Genomic DNA, 22,970 nt, shown 5'->3' on the forward strand with positions numbered 1-22,970 from the left:
TTTGGAATGTTTCTGAAGTCTGATTTAATAAATAAACCAATGAATAATCGGTTTACAGTTATCGAACACCACTTGATTCCTTTGAAAATAATGGGTAAGAACTGATATTTTCTGTTATTTATTCCTCATTTTTTGTTGGTGTTGGGTCAGTTACGAAGTCAAATGGCAGCTCTTGCATTTGGATTAAAATCTAGAAATCTAAACATTCTTGCTCAAAGTTAAGTCATATCGGGGAGGGGCTGGAGTATCAGAAAAGGCAAGGATTTCAGCAAAAAATTAAACAAGAACTAACTCAAATTTGCAGAAAGTTTAGCTGAATAATTATCGATATAAATACAGATGCCTCTGACATTGGTGAACCATAATTTATAGAATTACTTTTCTTATGCCTTTTTCCTAGAAGTGATGTACTTTGATCAAATAGATCTTGCGACAAAATGATTATACAATGTATAAAATGTAATGAAAACTGCCTCATTGTCCATTTCTCATCTTTTGTAGAAAACAAATTCAAAATTGCTTTTAGCACAATTTTCCGTTATGCCTCCACTCTTGTAATCAATTCGAACACACAACAGGCCCTTGCCTAGCTTTGTCAAACATATTCAGACCTTACTCTGCTGCACAGGAGTCGGACAAATAGGAAGTATTGTTGAGAAAAGGAGGAGGTTTTGGGAACAAGTTGGGATCTTTTCTTAAACACTGCAGAGCTGATTCATTATATCTAGAATGAAAAAAAAGCACTAAGATAATTGAGTTATCTTCTAGACACGACAGGCTTCCTTTTTTGCCTCTAAAATGAATGTTTCTTGCGTGAATTGAGACTCATTCTTGTGATTCTCTGTTTTAAAGAAAGCGCATCATGTATCTTTTGTGCCACACACGTATGTTTTTACTCAAGAAAATCTTAAAATGAGCTCATTTGTCGTTTGGGTTGAAAAGGTTATTTAAAAATGGAAGTTTCACCCGGATGAAAACATAAACATAATATTTCAAAACATGTGCTGAAACTCTATTCCAAAGGGAAAAGCGTATGAAAAGTTTTGAATAATTTGTAAATGGAGGAGTATGCTTTCCTCTTGATAAAAAAGGGGCTTTCAAACGTTCGAAAAATATAAAATAAGCGGAAGAGCCCTCAAGGCTTACAAATCAAGTCGAAGGTTGGTTGGATTGACGAAAACGCATTCCTCTGAAGATTGTCTAATACCAAATCGATACTTTGTAGTCCCCGTGCTCGAACACCTTACGACTTAATTATTTAAGCCACCCATACCCGATATTGATCATACGCATCTTAATGCGCTGTGGCTTTTACAAATTTGGGTATTTTATTCTATAGATGAGGCAAATGAGGAAAGCCATATTGATCGAACCTTACACGATAGTTTGTGACAGGGTTAGAAAGGCTTTGAGTAATTAGGCTGCCAGTAGACCTTTCAAGAATCTGTTATATAAAATGCAGTTCTCCAGTTGTTTAAACGAAACTGAAGTTTCAATGAGTCATTTCATTTTTCGTGAAATAGTTCATTTTTGCTCCTCTTAAGTAATCGATTGGCGAGGTATTGATTGCAAAAAGGCTGGTACCCTAGGATATGTTTTGAGGCCAGGTAGTGATCGACCCCGTGTTTTGCTTATCCAGACCTCGCCCGGATAAGAAGTGGTCTAAAAACCGTGATTGAACGAGTAGAGAGTTACTTGTCCAGTTTGTCCTCACTTTGACATGACCGTTTTCCTTTAGGCAACAGACCTCTGAAAATGGACCAAGCTGTTACAACCAAACCAAAAAACATGCATTGCTGGACATCTGCCCCTCAGATGAACCTCGTTACCAAAAGAACGACACGTTATCAGTTTCATTTGACTCTGCCCCCCAAAAAAGTGAAAGCATGATTATCAAATTTGTATGTTACTTTTTGGCGACATCAAAATGTTTTCCAGCCAGATTCGCAATTTTCCGACATTTTTAGCCCCTTTTCCACGTTTTCAAAAAGGGGGGTTGGAACGCTTTGTCAACTTTATCTCTTTGTTTGTACATTTTAGAACATATCTAGCCATTTGGTTATTTCTGGCTTGGATTTTTCATTTGATTTTGGATCAAAGCCGTGAAATAGTTGAAAAAATAACGAGATATTTTTGTGATCACATTTGGCCCCGCACTGTTCTGCTCATGCATGCTCAATAATGCAACAGAGTGTTGGAACGCCACTGTGCCCCCTAATATGGAAATCGAAATTGCTATACTGATCCGATCACGTAATAATATAATATATTTATTAAGACTGCTTGACGTTTCTCACATTTTTTGTTTCACAGTTTCTAGAAATATAAGATAACTAAAATCAAAGAGACCTCTTCACGTGACAGACAAAAACTTGATGTCTCCAATATTCTTTAAAGTGTTAGAAATCAAAGAAAGTATGTCCATTCGTGATCGGACACTTCCTTTCATTTTGAGGGAGCTTGTCATACATGGTCTTGAGGCTCCTCTGAGTCGTTCAATATTATTATATTTTTGTTTAATGAATGTTTGACAAGAGTTTGAATTATTACTAAAACATGATCATTGCAAAGCCCAATGTCAACAATTTAGTTCGTTTTACTTTTTGGTAAACTACTTGTCCCAACTTTGAACCATACCAACTCAGAAGAAATATGGAAAGAGGGAAAAGAACGTGTTTGCCAATGAGGATCCCAGTACATTGTGCCACTTGATCGAGTGATGATTACATCATTTACTAAGATACATACGGACGACTAAAATGTTGCTTCAATTGCTTTTGCTGTTCTACATTCAAAACAACTCCGTAAAAGCTCGGGCATCAGAATTCGGAATATTTGTCCCTTCCAATTCAATTATTGACCCCTTGGTGGACAATAGGTTCGTTGTTAATGAGCGGCCCATGAACCTTTTGGATGAAATTGGTAAGATTCAATACGGACTTCAACTTCAGGGGAATCATAGCAAGTCCGGTGTAATTTGGATATTCCTTTAATCTTGATCAGTTATCAGTATAGCTATAAAAAAGTTGAATAGCTTTTTCAACACGTTTTCCGACTTTTTTAGGGTCTATTCGACTGTTTGGGTCCATTCCACTTTTTCCAGCTTTATGCCTTTCACGCATTTCGTCCATTTTTCGCATTTTGTCTGTTTTTGTTCGAACGTTCCTGCTTCATTTGACGCTACAAGAGCAAACACACACAACGAAACACAAAAAAATAATAATGGCGGAAGTCGAGATCACGTTGTAATGTTGCAAACCAGGGTGAGCTAAGGCATACTCCTTGGCCAGGGAGTTGTCCGAACAAAGCTCAAAGTTGCACGGCGTAGAACTGCAGTTATGGGTCGCACAAAAAGCTTTGTAAAGGTACTTAGCCATTTCTTGCTCTCCCTTTCTGATGTATTGAAGCCTTCTCTCCAAGACCGCTTGAATCTGATATTGATGGCAAGCTTCACATAAGCATTAATAACTTCCAAGTAATTTGCCAACAATTTCTTTAGGGTGGCCAGATTGAGGGGACGACCCTTTGATTTCGGAAGCTTTAGGAAAGCAATTTCCGAATTAGCTAACTTTTTGGGCTTGTCCAATATCCAGAGGTTTCAATTGGGTAATCTTACTTCTTGTACCTAAAACTCTAGAAAAACACCACTCAATGCATGTTTTCCGCATATTTTATCAACTATTTCGACATTTTTCCCAGCTTTTTTAGCCGCTATTTTGCCAAATATTATGGCTTATTTTTTACGGCTCTAGTTATCAGCATTGCTTGATAACATATTAAGACGAAGCCAAGACTACAGTTTTGTTAAAAATGAGAGTTGGATAGCCTTTGTTGTAACATCTGACTTTTTATATGGTTTTTCTTAGGAAAGCAAGGATGCTAGGGTGTGCTAAAAGAGGAAACTAAAAAAGCAAAGCTGCGAAATTTCTCATTTGTACGATAAATACATGTTTCCATCAAAGCTTCGCCGTGCATTTCTAACACTGTTTCTTAGAAATGCCACCCAAAAAATGTGAAACAGAGTTAGGGCTGTGGGAAAAACATATCTATGGTAAAACCACCTCATCACAAAGAAGCATTATCTATAAAGAAAGAGAAATACACAGGCAACACATTACTTAAACTACATAGAAAAGAGATTCTTGGCTAAGATATCATGTCTGAATATTTTGTAAAAGCTAAGAAAGTGAGTCATTGTCCATCCTCCTCTACTCCAACGATCAGGTCCAACTGATCCGGGTATTCCAAACCTATGGACGCCACTGCCAGCTTCGTCATTTGTCTGTGAATGGACTTCAGAATTTCACAAGAGTTCTTCGGGGTTCCTGGTGAAAAAGCATATTAACGTATTGGTTGAACTAAGGTAGGTCGAAAAGGACAAATTTTGGTCCTTGTTCCACCACGGAGAAGAGGCTACAAACAAAGACAAAAGGCATGATGACCTTCATACTCATATCGAAACGTTGGGCATTAATTTATTTTTTGCATTGAAGACCATACGGTTTGAATGTAATCATTGAAGAACTTCAACAAGAGCACGTTGGAATTTGATCTCTTCATGTGCAGAAGACATCGCACAAATGATTTTTGATTCGTTAACAAATGTGAGATAATGGACAGGCCTGTAAGGACAAAACATGGACAACTCATATTCTGGCCGTGTCTACTCTTGATCCTGGCCAAAACAACCAGGAGCACACTAAGTGTATCTCAAAACACAGTCTCAGTTACAAAAAATGAAGAGCCAAGAAGGTAGTTAAAGTTCGATTTTTTAGCTAAGTCCTCGTAGGGCTATTTTGAACCGAATTTTGAATGTACGCGTATGTATCTTTATCGCAATGTATTGACGTCAAGTTCGTTACAGAATTTTAGTTGGCGATGGTATTGATGTAAATAGGGTTGACACAGTCCGCAGCGGTAAACCGCCGTCGATACTACATGATATTCTTGGATAGTGCAGAAATCTCTGTGATCAGCATCAAGTGCGTGTCGGCGCATTTCCGTTCGGTATTTTAGATTCCATGGAAGAAAGATGGTTCATTCCTCCAGAGCCATGATGAGATCGACCGGACCAGATCGACCTCTGCAACCTGCAGAAATCGTTCAAACAAGGTGAATTTGACGCCATTTAGTTCTCCAAATCCACCTATCAATCCCAAACGGTTCGTGACTGTGGCCTTCAGCCACTCGCCCAATAGTTTCGTACCAATCAAAAAGTGCGTGATGGTGTTATTGCTTCCATATCGTATTCCTATATTTCTTTTTGAAGTATTTTGTCAGATTGGAATAATTCCATCCCAGGCAGAGATTGATACAGACCCACTCAACTAGACTGGCAGACTATATTCAAAATACTGCGTTAGTCTCATTTTCTATTTCACTGGAGAAAAGTAAAATGCTCTTTGTCCAACTATTTTATACATGACAACTTGTTTTTTTTCGTGAAGTAAAGGTCCTTGGAACTCGTAATCGCCAAACCAGTTGTAAGGCTCTAGAGGAACATCCAAAAGAAGTATGGAATGATGAAGATGGCATCTAACCTTAATTCATAAACATGCAGATCTGATCGGTGATCCATCAGAATCGATTGCTATGGTCTAATGCCTGGATTGTCCTGAGATCACGATTCACCTGAAATATTCAAGTAAGAAAATTTGATTAGGTGGGTTGCTTTCAACCTTGTTCCACCTTTTCTTCTTGTCATCGTTGACAAGGGTAAAAAAGTGTTTTGAGGCAAATATTTTAGGTGAATATGGCTGAACACGCAAACAATCAGTGCTGAATTATCTATTTTGTTTCAAAAAATTAGTAAATTATAAAATGAAATAATACATATTTGTCATTACAGGTCCTCATATCCAATGTGGTGTTCTCTGTGGCGAAGAGTGCATTATATTTCAAGTTATCGAAGGATCTTGCCGTCTTTTCATGAAATTCATTAGCACAAGCTCATCTCCGCCAACACCAATTGCCCAATCAAGGTTCAAGATCTTTGCGAAAGGTGAAGTCCCTTCCAACCTTTGGCCAAATCCAGAAGTGCTAATCTTTCGTCTGGACTCGTCAGATGGAACATTTTGGCCCAGAGATGTAGTGTCTTTGAACAAGGATCATCCAGCAGCGAACAAATATTCCATTTTGGACGAGATGAATGAATACAGAGCAAATGACGGACATTTTCATTTCAAGTTGTGTTATCCTGGTAAGACAAAAGATTCCCATTCTCTTGAAGCATTAAAGGGACTATGTTAAGTTTACATTTGGAAATACCCCACAATACTCCCAATTTCAAAGCCTGCGTCGAACAAAATCTGCAAGGCTCTGAGAAAAGACCATGTCTGTCTTGATCGAGCATGTCTCAGGCTGCACCCTCAACTTTGCACAGCATGTGCAGACACCAGGGACCCTAGCTGCTTGTTCTGGCACTTTCCTCAAGGCCAAAACCAGACTTGCCAACGAGGGAGACGGGCCTGCCTCGGGGAAGAAAAGTCCTCCTACTTCCTCAAAAAAAGACCAATATAGGGAAGGAAAAAACAAAACATCAGCAAGGTCGACACTCAAAGCAGCAACGGCCACAACAAGCTCAACAACCCCATCAGCAGAAAAAGACAGAAATTTCAACGCAACCAAGGCAAACCTCGAGCCAACAGTCAGGAGACTCGAACTTGGCCAAAGCCAAGGCCAAGCACACTTGCCGACTTCATGCCGGACAGTCTCGAGTTCCCTCAGCTCCCCCGAGGGTATGCAACCTCAAAAAAGGCCCTTGCTACCGCCCCCGTGGACGCGGACGCACTGCTCATTAAGTTGAGGTTGGAAATGATGCACATGTTCAAAACATTGGTGAAACAACTCCAATAAGGCTCTTGACATGGAATGCTGCCAACCTCTCACTCAACAAGGAGCTAGTACTACGACAACTGATTGAGAGTCATAGTGTGGATGTGGCAATCGTTACTGAAACTGTGACCCCCCGTGAACTCTCTTCCCATCCTACCAGGGTACACCACCATACAACCAAAAGCAAAAGAAATAGCGCGAGTCCTTATGCTGATTCGCTCCCAATTGAAGCCAAACATGATTCACGACAACATGACTGAGGAAGTGCCGTCTATTTGGGTAACCGTAAATGGGCTAACAATCAGGGCCATATATAGACAGTTCAATGGACACCAAGCCAAATCTTGTTCTTGGGGGAGACTTCAACCCTCACATGGCAAGGACTGAAGACAGTGACTACTATGCTCGGTCTCTACTGTGTTACTCATGTGAACAGATTGACTACTATGATCTCGAGTGGATGCAAACTGGCAGGACCTTTGAGTAATATGGCCACTACACACACAAAGGTCATAGGATCTCAACAATTGACCACATTTACACACGCACCTGCAGAAGTTCAACTGTTTCAGTCCTTCCTGATAGAATTTCTGACCTTTTTTCCTGTCTTGGCAGAATTTTAAGACTTCCGCAAGGAAAAATCCATCGGCACAACAAAAAGAGACAGAAACTTTAGGACCATGGATGTGGAACGCCTCTCCAGACCCTTTCCACCCCTCACCTGATCAAAACTGTGGAGGCCGGCTCCTCATCTGATGAGGCTGTGAAGGGCTGCAATGAAAGCATGGAGGCTGCCCTAGATGTGTCTGCACCGTTTAAGACATTCACCACTCCTAATCCTGCTTTAAGGCTCTCCAAGGAGGCAAGAGAGTGCAGGGAAAAGTGCCAAGCTGCGACAACGACAGGAGAGTACAAAATGTTAAGAAACCGATTCACATCACTCTTGCGAAGGGACAAATTTCAGAACAGTTTTGAACAGATGAAGAGAGGTGGTGCCGCAGCTGCGTGGTGCAAAGTTTCATCTGCCAAGTCTGGGGACAGGGCAGGTACTCTACACTTACCTGAAGAATGTACAAGTGCTCAAGAAGCTGCCACGGCTGAAGCAAAGTGTTTCCAAACAAAGGTGGCAAATCTTTGAAGAAACCTGCCAAATCCAAGACCAAAACTGCCTCCAAACATTGAGCTATTGGCAACTATACCAGATGTCTACAGGTTCAGTTTTTACCATGTTGGTGCCACTACCATTACCAAGATAGTGTGTGGTATGAGTAACACACAAGCTGTTGGTCCAGACAATGTACCAATTGGAGTGCTGAAGACTTCCGTATCAGCCACTGCCCTACCGTTGGCTAAAATATGTGACAAGGTAATTGACGACAAAACTTGGCCCACAAGTTGGAGCAAGGCAACCGTTGTACCACTACTAAAGCCTGGCAAGGCAAACGAATTCTTCTCATCATACAGACCTGTGGCCCTCCTTGTAGCAGTCTAAAAAGTCGTAGAGCAACAGTCTATGAACAACTGGAAGAATATGCAGAAGATAATGCCATCCTACCCCGTCAACAACATGGCTTTCGCCGCAACAGGGGTATTGACACTGCCCTTGCAAACCTATCGAATGCACCCTCACTCTCAAAAGATGCAAAGAAGTTCACAGTTGGAGCCTCTTTCGACTTCTCGGCTGCCTTAGATACCATCAATGTGGATATTGTGATAGAGGTACTTGGAGAATGGATCGGCTCGGCTGCTCTTGCCCTCATCCAATCGTATCTCACTGGAAACATGCAGAGGGTGAGATGGAATGGTGAGCTCTCGGACCCAGTCCTAATGGGTTTTGGCGTCCTTCAAGGGTCAGTGCTCGGTCCCCTCTTATTTATCCCGGTTACAGCCGCCATCTCTAGATTATGTGACAATGAAGACACCACTACGAGCAAATATCCGGATGATGTCACACCTGTGGCTTCAAACAGCATCAATTCCTTGTTACAATATGGGAATAATTTGATTGCATATGCAGCCGCAGCAGGACTCATCATTGACCCCCCAAAAAAACAGTTCTTGGCCCCATCCTGGGCTCCACCAATGAAGATTGAGGATCCCTTAATAAGCCCTAGCTCTACGACGACCGTCCTTGGATCCACCATAGATTCAGCTTTCAGCTTTACCAACTCAAACAAGGCCGTGGCTGGAGCGCTGAAGGCTAGGATTGGTGCACTTCGTTGTATCGCCGCACATATCCCAAAAGGAAAACTACTTCAAGAAATTGCTCATGCACTCATCTGGGATAAGCTGCAGCAATGTGCATGGGTCACAAGATGTAACCGTGGACTCCAAAATGATTGCCATGAAACTGGCTCAGGGCCGGATGCTGCAGCACAGATGGTCCTCAATGACACGGCACGTCTGCTACTTCATGTTCGACGTTCTGACCATGTCAAGGCAACAATCTTGGCTTCTTGAGCGTCAACCAGGTAGCTGGCTGGATATGTGCTAACCTGCGCAACGGAGGTTATGGTCTTCTGGATAACATTGCAACACCTATATCCACAGTCACCAGGGCTGCATCGGAGGGATTGCTGAGGCCTTGCTCCTCCTCCACAGCAGCTAGAAATATCGCCAAAGTATGGGGATCCTTCCCAGACCTTCGAGATGCCGCCTCACTAAATGAGGCAAAGAAAATTGCACAACAAATTGCTATTGATGTCCAATTCTAGGTATGGAAGTTAACGGTGTCTTATCTATTTTTTCTAATCTGTGATTAACAATTAACAATGACTCAAAACAAAGATTTTGGCAAGCTCATAGTAGCTAATTTTGCTAGAGTCCTCCTATTCCATAGTCGAGAAGATGTGAAATATATATCATTCTACTACTACTACTACTACTACTACTACTACTACTACTACTACTACTACTACTACTACTACTACTACTACTACTACTACTACTACTACTACTACTATTACCTTTATACCTGTTGCTAGGGAGAGTGGAGAAAGTCAATTGCCATCTATTCAATCCCCCAACAGTCAACTTTCGCAGCGATCAACTCTCCCAACAATTAACTTCCCAAGTCATTTAGTCAATTTCCCCACCAATCTTCCTTAAAGTCAACTCCCTTACAGTAAAGTAGCAACAGTCAATTTCCCCATAGTCAATTAGTCAATTCCCCAATAATCAATTCCCCCGGATCGACTCCTTAACAATCAACTCCCCCCCAAGAAACTTCAATCAGTCAACTCACCCACAGCTATTTTGTCAATTTTGCCCCCATCCTCTGTCTTCCATCTTTATCACCGGGCCCGACCAAAGCTTACCGGTAAATGTTGTCTTTATTGACAGAAAATTTGTATGAAAATCACCTGAATTTGCACAAAAATTTGCAAATGAACTTGCCCAAACATAAACGGCATCAATGAGTTCCAGAGGGCCATATGGACTATTTGTGCCTTCCTTTCTTGAAGCAATATGGAAATGAAGAAGAGAGTTCTGTCATAATAACTTTTGCGGCGGGATTTGAACCCACAATATTTTGGGAGAGGATTTTAACTTTGTTTACGTTGCCTCTTTGACTGATCGGCTGGACTAGCATCCAGTACATATTCATTGTTGCAGCAGAAAAAAAAATCTTAGTTAATTGTCAGCAAATTATAATGCCAGGGTGTAGCTATTACTGAACAATTCAACTCTCACCCCACGTTCAACTCCTCCACACTCAATTCAACCGTTTTTTGAACACAGTTTCGGATCAAAATCTTAGTTGTTATTATTATTCAATAGATAGAGTGATAGTAGAATAGATTCTATAGGATAGAGTAGAGCAGATTTGGCACGAGGTTTTGCTGCAAAGATTACAACACGTTGCGTTTGGACAACCTGGAGGGCTGGTGCGGCGCTCCACATTTTGGTACAAAGGTTAGAACCCCAATGCGATACAGACACCATGCCAACAGTTTTTTGCGACTTGACCTCATAGTGCTACCAGGTTTTGGCGGGAAGATGATTTGGACAGCAATATTACAGTTGCCATTACCATTTAGAGTACTTAGCAAAGGGGTGCTGGAAAAAAAATAGGGCCAAGCCATTATCTGGGAAATTTGAAACAATGATCAGATAGATAAGGAGGCCAATCTAGCACCGTCAGAACGTGGATACAAAATCAGCTCCTACAATACAAAGACAATTGAAAAACAACTCATATAACCCCCTTCGCACATTTCACTTAACTGTCATTCGAAGGTTGTGGATTCCCAGAGTGGTGGAAACAATGGAGAAAATATCTTCTCGTACGAAAAGCGACCCCAAGAAACATGTTTATTCAGCCTGATCAAATAAAATTTCATTTCAAATGCAAAGTGCGCGTTTCAAAAGAGACACCATCAAATTGTGGTGGAAACTCGGAAAGCTTTGTTACTCTCTAAAAGAACTCCCACTGTTTGTTAGAGTGGCTAGTTACGCAAAAATTTAACAAAACCCTTGATTTTCAGGCTTGACGAACAACTCCTGTTATCGATGGAGCCAGAGCGAGGATCCATTGGAAATAACTGGGCAAGTCCATCCCAAGGACTTTAATTACAAGGAGGGACCTTTCCCTCAAGACCATCGTTTTAAAGGACTATCCAGAAGCACTCCCTCCTCCTCTTTACTAGATAGTGATTTATCTGGACCTACTAAATGGTATTATGCCATTGGGGCGTATGAAAAACATCAGATGTGGAACGAATATCCTGGACCACCTTCTAGAACCGTGAATCTGGTTGAACTGTTCCTTGAAATATGAGACTGTTGATATTTCTTTATCCATATACGTCTCGTCATTGGCTTTAAGGGAGAATCAAAGGTCTTCAAGAATAAAGCGAGTTTCTGACAAAGGCATTCAGCAATTACCTGGGGTCGGAAAGATAGTTTGTCTGGATTGAAAAAAAAAAACTTATCTTTTTTGCTGTTTTGTGGAATTCTCTTGCCTTTATTTTCTTATATTATTTGACCCACCGACGAATTTGAGTCGTCAGATCTGGGTGACCCTGGAATGAAAGGTTGATCTGAAATTTAATCAAAAACCTGTCTACAGAACAACGCCCTGTGACTGTTAAGGGGAAGCAAAAGTGAAGGATCGCAAGTAAGAAGAGAAGAGGACTCCATTGTTGGACCTAACCTGGAGTCTCATGGGCTTCATGAGGCCCTCAGGACCCACGTTAAGCCGCCAAAATAACTGCAATTGACCCTAAAACCTGGGTTGGGACAAACCTCATAGATGTTGGCGAAAACATTGGGTATCACATACCTTTTTTTCCCCTCTCTGAATACTGAGTCCCAACACTTCGAATCTTAACAGTTTTCCCCAAAGAGAGAGTTTTCTCATTCGTTCCATGTTCTGATGCAACATCTTTTTACCTTTTCGAAATTGCACAACCCTGGTGAACTAAGTGGAGCCCAAATGGTTGGAGCACATTCAATATGTGACTACCAGTGACTTGTATAGAGTTGTCATTGTGATAGTGACTCTAGACATAGAAGTACGAAACAGTAGGTTCAACACGTTTCTTTGTAAAACTTAAGAGATGAACTGCCGACACCGTGACTTACTCTCACGACTTCTGGAATATGGACGTAATCCCTAGGTCAAAAAGAGTGAGTGACGTCATATACGGCGAAAATCCCACGCTTATGGAGATTGAAGAAGTAGATCCACCGTTGATATGATCCTAAACGTACCTATCCTAATTAACCAAACCTTACTTAAGCATACCCGACGTAACCTAACCATTCCTAACCTAACCTTACTGCCCTAACCTTACTTATGTTGTCATCAGGGTGGACAATTTTGAGAATCAGCTTGACTTTTGGACCCTAAGTGGACAAAAGTCTCCAAAAGGTGTCCAAAGTGTCCAAAAGGTGTCCAAAGCCACTGAATTTAGGAGCAGCAGTCCATTGCCCTATTGATGAGTTTGTTGGGACTGGCAAGGCTTGTCGAGTTGAGCATTTCGATGATCTCGTAGTCACAGATCAAGATGCTTTAGAGGTCATCAGGGACTTGAGACTCTCGAGCTCCCCTGGCCCTGATGGAGTGACATCTCAGTTTCTGATGAGATGCTCACAGGTTCTTGCTCCTGTTTTCTCGTAAGGGGGAGGGGGAGATAAGTCACTCCCCAGTAATTATAGGCCGATCTCTCTCACTTCGAATATTGCGAAGGTGTTTGAGAAGATCATGAGGTTCAAACTTGTTGAATTTCTTGATATCCATGAAGTCCTTCCTCCTTGACAGCATGGATTCCGAGCACATTTTAGCACGGTTACCCAACTGATTGAACATATAGAGCAGGTTATTGAGAGACTGGAGAGCCATGAATCAGTCGATGTAGTTTATCTCGACTTTGCCAAGGCCTTTGGCAAAGTAGATCATGGCTTTTTAGTTAACAGGCTCCATGAGATTGGGATCCAAGGCAAGGTTCTCAATTGGCTAAGAAGTTTCATTTGCGGTAGGAAACAATTAGTTAAGGTTGAGGGATAGTGACGTACATGATGTTAAGTCGGGTGTCCCTCAGGGCTTCATTTTGGGTCCTCTCCTTTTCACTATCTTCATTGCTCCGCTTCAGAAGTTTGGTAGTTGAAATGTCAGTATCTCTTCTTATGCTGATGATACAAAATTGGTAGTTGGTAGGAATGGGCAGAACTCCGGTTGTCTGTTAGAGGTCCTAGACCAAATCTACTCCTGGGTTCCTACGAGTAACATGGCTCTGAATGGAAGGAAATTCCGCTTAACGACCTTTGGGTCGACGCCAGTAGACACTAGACACTCCACTATTAGATGATGAAAGTAAGGACATTGATGAGCGCTCTCATCCATGAAGGATTTAGGTGTAGTCCTCCAAGATAACGGAAAGTTCGATGAGCATATCCAGTTGAAAGTTGGTAAGGCTTTTCAAACATGTGGTTGGATGTATCATACGTTTAAACCTCCATTGCCATAATGGTCCTTAGGTAACTAACCTTTTGCTGGGAGATGCGGATGTATTTGTAAAGAAAGCAGATCTCCTGAATTAAACGGTACTTACAGAAAAAAATCACGCAACTTTTTCAGAAAAGAAAATGGCAGAAAATCGGGGAAGCAATTTTGACAAACGGATGGGATTTAGCCACTAAACCGAGTCCTCAAACTATCGATCCATTTTTCGGAAAGGGAATAAATGTTAGGTCAAGTAATAGAATTGCTTCAGCAAATTACTAACACTGACAATTGACAAGGTCCTTGAGTGCATCTGATCATCAAGTTTTCTATATCCAATTTTATTTTTATCTCAGATTATTTGAAAAGACATTACCACGTTAGATGCATGTTTATTGAACGACAAGTCAAATGATGAAATTATGCGGAAGTTACACAATTTTTACAAAACCAGTTGCCGTTGATCTCTGCTAGTGAGTTATACTCAGTACAATAGCAATGAATCCAATTTTCACATTGATCGCATTGAACAAAACCAGACAAATTTCTGTTGAGATCGTTGGAAATATTGCAATAGTGGCATTTCCATATTAATTTGGCCGCCTCATACTTAGAGAGGAATTCCTCTTTTTGAGGCAAATTTTTGGCTTCCTGTAATACAGTTTCTATATTCAAAGATATACAAAACATCCAACAATTGCTGTCTAGAGAGGAGGTGCAACATTCTAAAATCAAATCTTTTTGGAGGGATTCCGGTACAGGTTGGGGGATTTTCTTTCTTTTATTGCTGGTCCGAGGAAAGATTGATTGAATCCGCTCTCTCTTCTGTCCCCTGTCTAATTTAGGAAACAATGGTCCACTGGTTTGTAAGGCATCTTGAACTTTCTTCAGAAGGATCTCGGCAGCAACTGGTGTTAAAGTGTTGAGTTGGTTATTTAACCTCTGTAGTACAGCTGCCTTTCGTTCTTCAAAGCTCTAAAAAACAAAATAAAAAATACTATGGGAAATGAAAAATAAATTAGGGTTATCCAAATTTTACAAATCTCTACACGGTGCTTAGAATATTGTTAAATAATTTTCAGCCATGTTCTCAAGATTTTTAAAGATAATTTCTAATATAAATAAATCAAAAATCTTAATTTCTGATTTGTAAAAGAACCAGTGATCTATTAAAAACCTATAAAATGACACTTAAAACACCCTTTATGCTACATTAGTCCAAAAATGCCCATAATCAAAATCAAAAGATACGTTAGTTGCACCTTCCCTAGAAATTTTTTAGACATATAAAGCAGCTACTTAGCTATTGCAAGTTGATTGTTCCCGTTTTTGTATTCATCTGAATTTTGCAAAAGATACATCCAATAAATAGCCTTTATTTATAAAAAAACTTAAAAGCGATTTATGCTTTTCCAAACGACTTTGTTCAAACTGAAGAAGAAATCACTAGTGTTCAGGATTGATTTGTTTTTTCTTGAGATTGTGCAAGAATTGGAAAAGTAATTTAACATTTTTATAAGATTGGTTTGAAAAAACGTTTATATTTATCTTAACATTTTAATAAAGTTTAGGTGGAAGGAGGGCATTTGGGACTTCATTGGGACTTTGAAATCGAACATAAGTCATTCAGTGGAAACCTTCATTTAGTGGAAAAAATCTAATAGGAAAGTTTTAGCCTTAGCTACAATCACAAAAAGCACTGTCATTCGTGTTGATTTTATGTCCCAGACCAATGCCATTATATTTTAAGTATTTATCTCGAAACCTAATGCAATATTCTAACCATCGTGTGTCTTCGAAATGCAAAAGGTTTTCGATTAAGTAGAAATACAAATGTTAACATTACACCAGACAGATTTATAATCTGTTCCTTGCAATTTTTGTCGTTGTCAGGCGTATCTTGAGTTGGTTCTCCCTCCTCAAAAACTAGATCTACATCTCGATTTGAACGATATTCTGTTTTCATGGTCAACAAGTGAGAATGTTTGCAAGTATTTCTTCTGGCGTAATCGGGGCACGTGCAAGTCATTTCATGACTACAGACACCGTTGGAAGAGCATCTAGGGCAACGTACTTCACAAATGCTTTTATTGCACTTGTAAGGGTTTGGAGCGAGGACGTAAGTGCTAAGTTAGTAACTGGTCGGGGCTCTGAACATCAAACTTGCGGACGTTGAATCTATTCTCTCCAAGTGAATAAACTCCATAACCTTCAGAAGTGTCCGGGTGTTGCTGGTTATAACATGCTTGTGCCCGAGATGGCCTTTTTCCGCCCAATATATGGTGATGAAGAATCAACGCTTTTCCAACATAAAATTCATCGATTTTTAGCAAAGCGTGACACAACTGGTCAACTCTGTCACTTCGCTTGAGCGTTAAATCTTTTATCGTTCGATGATACCTAAAAAAATGATGAAAAGTTAAAACCATCAAAATGATACAACAAATGAGTCCCTTATGTCCCACCAAATGGATTAAAGCATGGGAAAGAAGTTTGCGCATTAGAAATAACCTGTACTATGAAAAAGGAACTTAACATACAATTTGTATTTGTTAGACTTTTTTCTCCATAAGGCATAATCATTGGAATTTTAAGTCCAGTCTGAGAGTATGTATCTGATTGGGATCTCATCTAGTCGAACTTTGAGTAACAATTTATTCAACATTTCTGCATCCGTGTGTTTTAAGCGAGTGCCAATTTTTTTTGGTGTGCCAATTTCTATTTAACCCTTTAAGACTTACCTTTCTTCGATAAGGTTATGGGACAAGATCCCGTGGTTGAAACAACGAGCCCATTCTTTTGGTTTGCATACTTTTCCATTTGGACCGTAATCATTGACAAAATAATTCCATCCATCTGACTTGCCGCTCTAAAACGTAAATGTTCAAACCGTTTATGCATAAATTGAAACATAGTAAATGCATGGCCGTTTGTAAAAATTCTAACGATCAATTTTGCCAGAGTAGGTTAAACTTGTATTTTTTCTGAATGCCTATTATATTTTAACGATAATCTATTTCCTGGAAAAGAGCAACACCAAGTGCTTTTGTTTTGAGCATAAAAGTGCACAATCATTTGATTGAATATTAGAATCTTATAAGAGGAAATGCAATTCCCATTTATGATTAATTTCTTTTTTTACCCCTTTCGTTCTCGTAAGCTATTTTTAATAAATGCTCACAAAATTGAATAAAAACTACTGCTTACATACCTAATCTTGCTTCAGCTTGTAAAAAAGGTCCAGAACTCTGACTCCGTGGGAGTCAAACGCAATTGGCTGAGACACGTCCGTAATTCGGGATCGTGAGGTAGGAGACGATTTTTCCAAGCGTTCTCGAGATGCCACGCACATTTAACGTGCTTCACCGGTAAACTTGGGAACGCCTCTCGCCAAGCATTAATGAAAGAAGCCGCCACATCAGACATAATCACTTTCACGTAGTGAACAGCCTCTTCAGCCAAGCGATTGAGTACAACTAAGCCCTGTTTCACCACAATCGAAGCCTCTGTGTTGGCAACAATTTGTATCACTGGTACGCCTTCGCCTCTTTTATCTAAAACATAAGATTACCAAAATGGAAAATGCGGCATACTTTTCGAACACATTTAAAAATTAACAGAGCTTGTAATATGATTGTGTTCAATTAACATTTGCTTAAAGTAATTTAAAAAATGGAACTGTTTACTTACCAGTCACTAAGAATGAAATTAGCGGGTATTTTGATGAATTTGTCCCATGTGTTGAATCCATGAAAAGAACCGTGGGCTGTTCTTTAAATGCTTTAATCATGTCCGACGATGCGAAGATTATGAAAGTGTTCTCTTCGGTCTTGATCACTTTTTCGGATATTTCTTTCGGGATAGCAGTCGGTTTGACGGGCAACCCGTCAAAGGAACACGCTCGAAACTCCTCCCTTGTCATTAGATTACAAATATTTTCAAAATCTGATTTGGTTAAATCGACATTTGTGTGAACATATGCTCTTGCAAGGTTGTCTAAATCTTGTAGCGTAACTATCTTATTCCCTCCTGCAACGCAGTCCGCCGGAGTGCAGTATCTTTGAAGGACTGAAGGTTTTGGAACTCCTGCTTGAAGTAATCCAATAAGCATCTGCTTGGTAATCTTGGAGATTCTTTGAAACCTCGATTGCATGGGTGTGGGTTTTGCAGCCCTTTATTACGAATTGCATTGCTTGCTGGGAACATTGGTTTCCTGGGATATCTGGTGGACATGAGCACAATGTCATTTGTTTGGTATAGTATTTGGCCTGGCATTCATGACGTGTGATCTTGGCTTTCTTTCTTGGTTTTACTTGGGCATGGCTAGTTCGGGTTCCAGTTATCACTGTTTTGAGAATTCGGGTCGCGTTGTTGACTTCATTGGTCTGTCTTTGACCATTGTCCAATACGACGTCGTCGTTTGAATCTCCCTGGTTTGAAGCCTCTATTTGGAGGGCATCAATCGATTTTCTGTAGTGTCTGCATTGAAATCTTTCAATGCCATTGCGTCCTGTACGTTTAATGAAGATTTTGTCCAATTCCTGTTCCATCACCCAATTTTCCAACAAATCCAGCGATGCAAAGGACTCATTGATGTAGTCGTGTGCATGATCCTCATTGCATGGGCCGCGGCAATTTTTTTGGTGTCTCGCTAGAATTTCGGCACTACCAAGTATTGTTCGACACCGCCGACGATGATATTCTGAAAAATTGCAGAAAAATTGTTAAATAAGCGATTTATTTTTCTCAAAATTTTCAATAAACCAACGATGTATGGCTTTGTCAAAAGATGGAGGTATAGACATGGACAGGCGAATTGTTTCAATGCAAGTAATTTACCAGTTTTAAAGAGGATGCGATATTACAGATCAAACATATAGGAATTCAAACGATGTTATTGCCACAGTCTCTTTTATGACAGAAAAATAACGATATACTTACTTGACGACATCCTCTCTTGTTGATGGAAACTTGCACCGGTAATTCGGGGTATCGAGTGAAGTATTACATTAAATAGAAGAGGATTAACGCCTTTGACTTTTAAATCGTCACAGCCCGGTTGGTCTTCAAGAGGACAATTTCGCGCCAATTTGTTTCCAGGGAATAACGAATCACTGCACAAGGGATGCCATTATTGAGACCTGTAAAACTGATGGGATACTTTCCAATTTGGCAGGCCTGAAAAGTATTCTCCATCCAGAACTACATCCAGCAAAAAGTAAGCCACCTAAGGACCATACATTGCCATGGGCGGATTCCACGCCGTTCTCAGAATCGGACGAAAAAGGTGACTTCACCGTAGAGCGTTTCCTCTTCTCTAAGGGCTTCTTCCCTTTGGAAGGATTGGAGGCAGACGCACCTTTCCCCCATGAGTTTAGTGGGCGGTTCCCTTCCATATCAGATGATGACCCCGTGGGTGGCCAAGGCATCGAAAGAGGATTGAGTTGATACTGATGTTGCTCGGTGGGGGCCAGAGAAGCCAACGGTTGCGATGGGTGTCAAAGTCGGGTTTTAACTTTTGGCATAACGATGATATTTCGAGATTTTCGAGAAGGGGAAGTATGCTAGACCGACCTGTTGGTTATATCCACGTGTAATGACCATAAACACGGACGTACCGATTGGGCTGGACAAAAATAAACACTCAAACGGCCGAATTGGCAGAATGCATGTAAACTAGGGCACGGAACGTGACTTGCACGCAGGTTTCATCAAACCTCGTACCTCTCTCATCTCAGTCGGGGAAATATCTATTTTTTTTCTGGGAAATGCTGGTAAATCATCTCATCACAGTCAAAGAAAACAATAAGTATCGGTTTCTTCACGCTGTTAAACTTGAATGTCTTTATCGGACCTTTTGCTCCGACCTTGGACCATTGCTTGCTTTGGTTCTTCATCTCAGGAGTTGAAAATGAGATCCAAGATTCATCTATTGTGACAATTTTTCGCAAAAATGAATTTCCCTCTTGGAAAAACCGCTTTTTGTATTCCTGCGCCACTGATCAGATGGCCCTTCTCGTGATCGTCTAAAAATAGGCGCGGGACCCAACAAGCAGCCTTTTTTGAAAGATGAAGGTCTTCATGAATGATCCTTTTGATTGTTCCTCGTGATAATCCGGATCATTGTTGATTAAACTTTCCATTGAATTGGCATTGTCCTGAGTCCGGATTGGGCGATGGGATTGACGACCCCGCCGATCTTGTTTGCTCCCCCGTCCTTCCCTGAATTGTTTATGCCAGGAAAATACCCTTGGTCTGGAAAGGGCCAAGTTCCCGTAAGCCCCTTGCAGAAACTTGAACGTCTCAGTGCCCGACTTCCCGGCGTAAACGAAGCTCTTGATGGTGGCAGCCTGATCCGTCATTTTCTTTACACAGAAATTGCACAGGGGCTTGTGATGGTGATTTTCAAAAATATACCTTAATTTTCCAGGAACTCGTCAGCCTGGAATTTTTGTGAAACAAAAAATCTTCGGAAGTCTTCGAATTTACATGTAAAATCTTGGATTTGGATAAAAGACATCAATGAGCCGATGGTTTGAGGCTGTCTTGTTCTTCTTGGTATTTCCCTCGTACATAAACCTCATTGAATTAGAACGTGACTTTGTCAATGCAATCTGACTAGACTCGAGTTTGACGTTGGACCAGATTCCACGACGTTACTACTTCGGAACATCAGGAAGTTTCTAATTTTTTTATTGAAGTATTAGGTTGGCAAACATGTCAATTGCTTCGGTCGAAGTGGTCGACTAGATTGTGTCTTTGTTAAGCCACAGTCTGTGGTTAAGCTTATTATGGCAAACATAAAGTTGGGCCAACGACCAACTTTAGGTAATTTTGGGTCAATTCTTGACCAATCTACCCATTGGCACGAGGTGGGTTACAAAACTGAAGAGATTGCATATTAATTCAATCTCATTTCCAAACTCTTTATTCACCACCTTTCAGCTAACTTTCGCAATAAACTTATTCCACGTATGGACAATAATAACTGATTTGGGCGAAGGCATAGAAAAGAGACATGGACTTTGTTGTGGCATCACTGTCATTTTGAAATATGATGCAGCCATAAGGAAGACTCGTTGTTAACTTTTCAAAATTACCTCTTAAATGAACTACAACCGATATCATGCTCAATCATTTTCAAAACTTGAAGCGATGCTTTAGCATACCCACAAATACGAAATTCTATAAATTTACTTGCTGATTTTTTATGAATTTTTTACCAAGCTGAGCAACGGCAATCGCCGTAAACTTGCCTTGGAAAGACTTTTGTGTTTCAAATGTTTGGGGAGACATTTTACGCGGGATTGTCAGATGGGGGCTGAATGTGCAACATGTGGGTCTAGGAACCACCATTCCCTGCTGCACAAACCAGAGGGTCTCAATGAAACAACTTGGACGCATAACAAGGAGGGAAGGCCGAACAATACCTATTCAGGGACCAAAACGACTCTAACAGACCACACCCAAATAGGTACTTCTTTGTGTTCCAAGGTTTGTGGGACAACTAGCTGCAATTACGGTAAAACACTTTAGTCAACGTGTCAATCAAACAAAATCCCGGCCTCATCCTACGTTGCCATGCCATCCTGGACGATCAACCAGCCACCACTTTTGCTGACCCCTCTGTTTTTGAGTTCTTTGGAAATCACGGCTCCTAGACAGAATTTTACAATGTCGACCTTGAGTGGTTTAATGACTACAAATGAGGGTAGGTTGACCTCGCATCTGAGCGTCAGGGGCGCATATGGGGGAGATATATTCGATCTCCCTAAGACATTTGAAAACAACATGTTTCCAGACCCTTGTATTGAGGTGGCCACTACGGGCATGCTAAAAGCCCATCCACTTGCTTTGCGGAGAGCTTCCATGAAGTGGATTGGGCTACTTCGTTCCTTTTCCTCATAGGTAGAGACGTTGGAAACGCTTAGTCCAGCCAACTATTTGGACATCACTTTCCATTCGTGCACCATACAGCACTGGGCTGGGCAGTCGTGGGCTCAGTATGCCCAAACGCTCAAGTCCCTACCACCACAAAAGTCAGGGTCTTGAGATGCTCTATTCAACACAATTTTTGGCCGCCCCCTTTTGGCCGCCCCAGTGTTCCCGGGGAAGCCTTCCGCGGAGTCCTCTTGGGAGTTGGACATGCACTTTCCACTTGGGAACGTTTTTAACACTGGCCCAAAAGATGAAATTATTAGTACTTCACGGGAGGATGAACGTTTCTTGCGCATCATTGGCAAGGGAATTCATGTTAATGCGGAAGGGAACCTGGAGATGCCACTACCATTTAAAAAGGCGAATCCCATACTGCCAAACAATCAGGCGGCAGTCTACCACAGAACCAAGCAACACTGAACAAACTCGCGGGTTGTCCAATAAAACAAGGGCAATGTGTCAGTGCCATGCCAAAAGCCATCAACGCAAAGCACATTGAGGTGGTCCCCAATAATGAGCAGACGATTCCCAATGGATTGGGTTGGTGGCTCGCAATATTTCCTGTTTTTAACCCAAAAAAGGGATAGCTGCGGATGGTATTCAATAGTTAGGCAGTCTATTATGGGACAAGCTTAAACGACGAACTGATGCAGGGCCTTGATCAAAATAATTGCCTCAAGGAAGTGCTTTTGCGAATTCGGCAAGGGTAGATTGGTTTCGTGGCAGACATGGAAGCTATATTTCACTCATTCCACTTGAACCCGGAACACAGCGACTGTTTGAGGTTTTATTGGTTTAAAGAAAATGATGGAGGCCAAGAATTGGTTCAATACCGTGCTCGGGTACATATTTTTGGAAACCGACCTAGCCCTACAATAGCCACGTTTGGGCTGCGACATGCGGCCAGCAGGGCAATGACTTCAACAACAGGGGCAATCAAGTTCCCTGACCCGCACGTTAACGTTGATACCGGCCTTGGAAGTGCTGACTCCATAACTGAAGCTGTGGACACTCTTATGAAAGCCAGGAACATCTTGTCAGAATACAATATACGCCTCCACAAAATTGCATCAAGTGAAGAGCAAGTATGTCTTGCATTCCCAGTGGCGGAAAGGGCTAAAGGACGCCACCGGGTTGGACTGGAGGATACCTAATTGCAGAGAACATTGGGGGTGGCTTGGGACCTGACCGCTCATGCGTTCAAAGTTGAAGTCAGGGTTCCTTACCTACCATTTACCAAGCGAGGAGTTCT

General features: G+C 41.1%; 1 protein-coding gene and 1 long non-coding RNA gene across 4 annotated transcripts; one reads left to right on the forward strand and one right to left on the reverse strand.

Moving 5' to 3' along the window:
* Nucleotides 1-2,599: 2,599 nt before the first annotated feature.
* Nucleotides 2,600-11,633, forward strand: LOC131879758 (uncharacterized). 2 transcript variants are annotated; one of them, XR_009373192.1, is made up of 4 exons: nucleotides 2,600-2,922; nucleotides 4,225-5,644; nucleotides 5,849-6,199; nucleotides 11,322-11,633. XR_009373192.1 is itself a non-coding variant. In XM_059226167.1 (3 exons), exons 1-3 carry the CDS (start codon nucleotides 2,760-2,762, stop codon nucleotides 11,612-11,614), a joined length of 807 nt encoding a protein of 268 aa, XP_059082150.1. In that variant the 5' UTR covers nucleotides 2,600-2,759; the 3' UTR covers nucleotides 11,615-11,633. The 2 variants fall into 2 exon arrangements, 1 of the variants encoding a protein (XP_059082150.1); XM_059226167.1 differs by lacking the exon at nucleotides 4,225-5,644.
* Nucleotides 11,634-14,161: 2,528 nt separating this feature from the next.
* On the reverse strand, nucleotides 14,162-17,932 carry LOC131879188 (uncharacterized). 2 transcript variants are annotated; one of them, XR_009373114.1, is made up of 3 exons: nucleotides 16,522-16,883; nucleotides 15,627-16,180; nucleotides 14,162-14,755 (listed from the first exon to the last, which is right to left on the reverse strand). It is a non-coding gene; the product is annotated as an uncharacterized LOC131879188 (long non-coding RNA). The 2 variants fall into 2 exon arrangements; XR_009373113.1 differs by lacking the exons at nucleotides 14,162-14,755; nucleotides 15,627-16,180 and adding exons at nucleotides 16,992-17,334; nucleotides 17,471-17,932 and having other exon boundaries at nucleotides 16,410-16,649.
* Between the last annotated feature and the right edge of the window lie 5,038 nt (nucleotides 17,933-22,970).

This window comes from Tigriopus californicus, chromosome 4 (assembly GCF_007210705.1).
Source record: "Tigriopus californicus strain San Diego chromosome 4, Tcal_SD_v2.1, whole genome shotgun sequence".
In the NCBI taxonomy this organism is placed as follows: Eukaryota; Metazoa; Arthropoda; class Copepoda; order Harpacticoida; family Harpacticidae; genus Tigriopus; species Tigriopus californicus.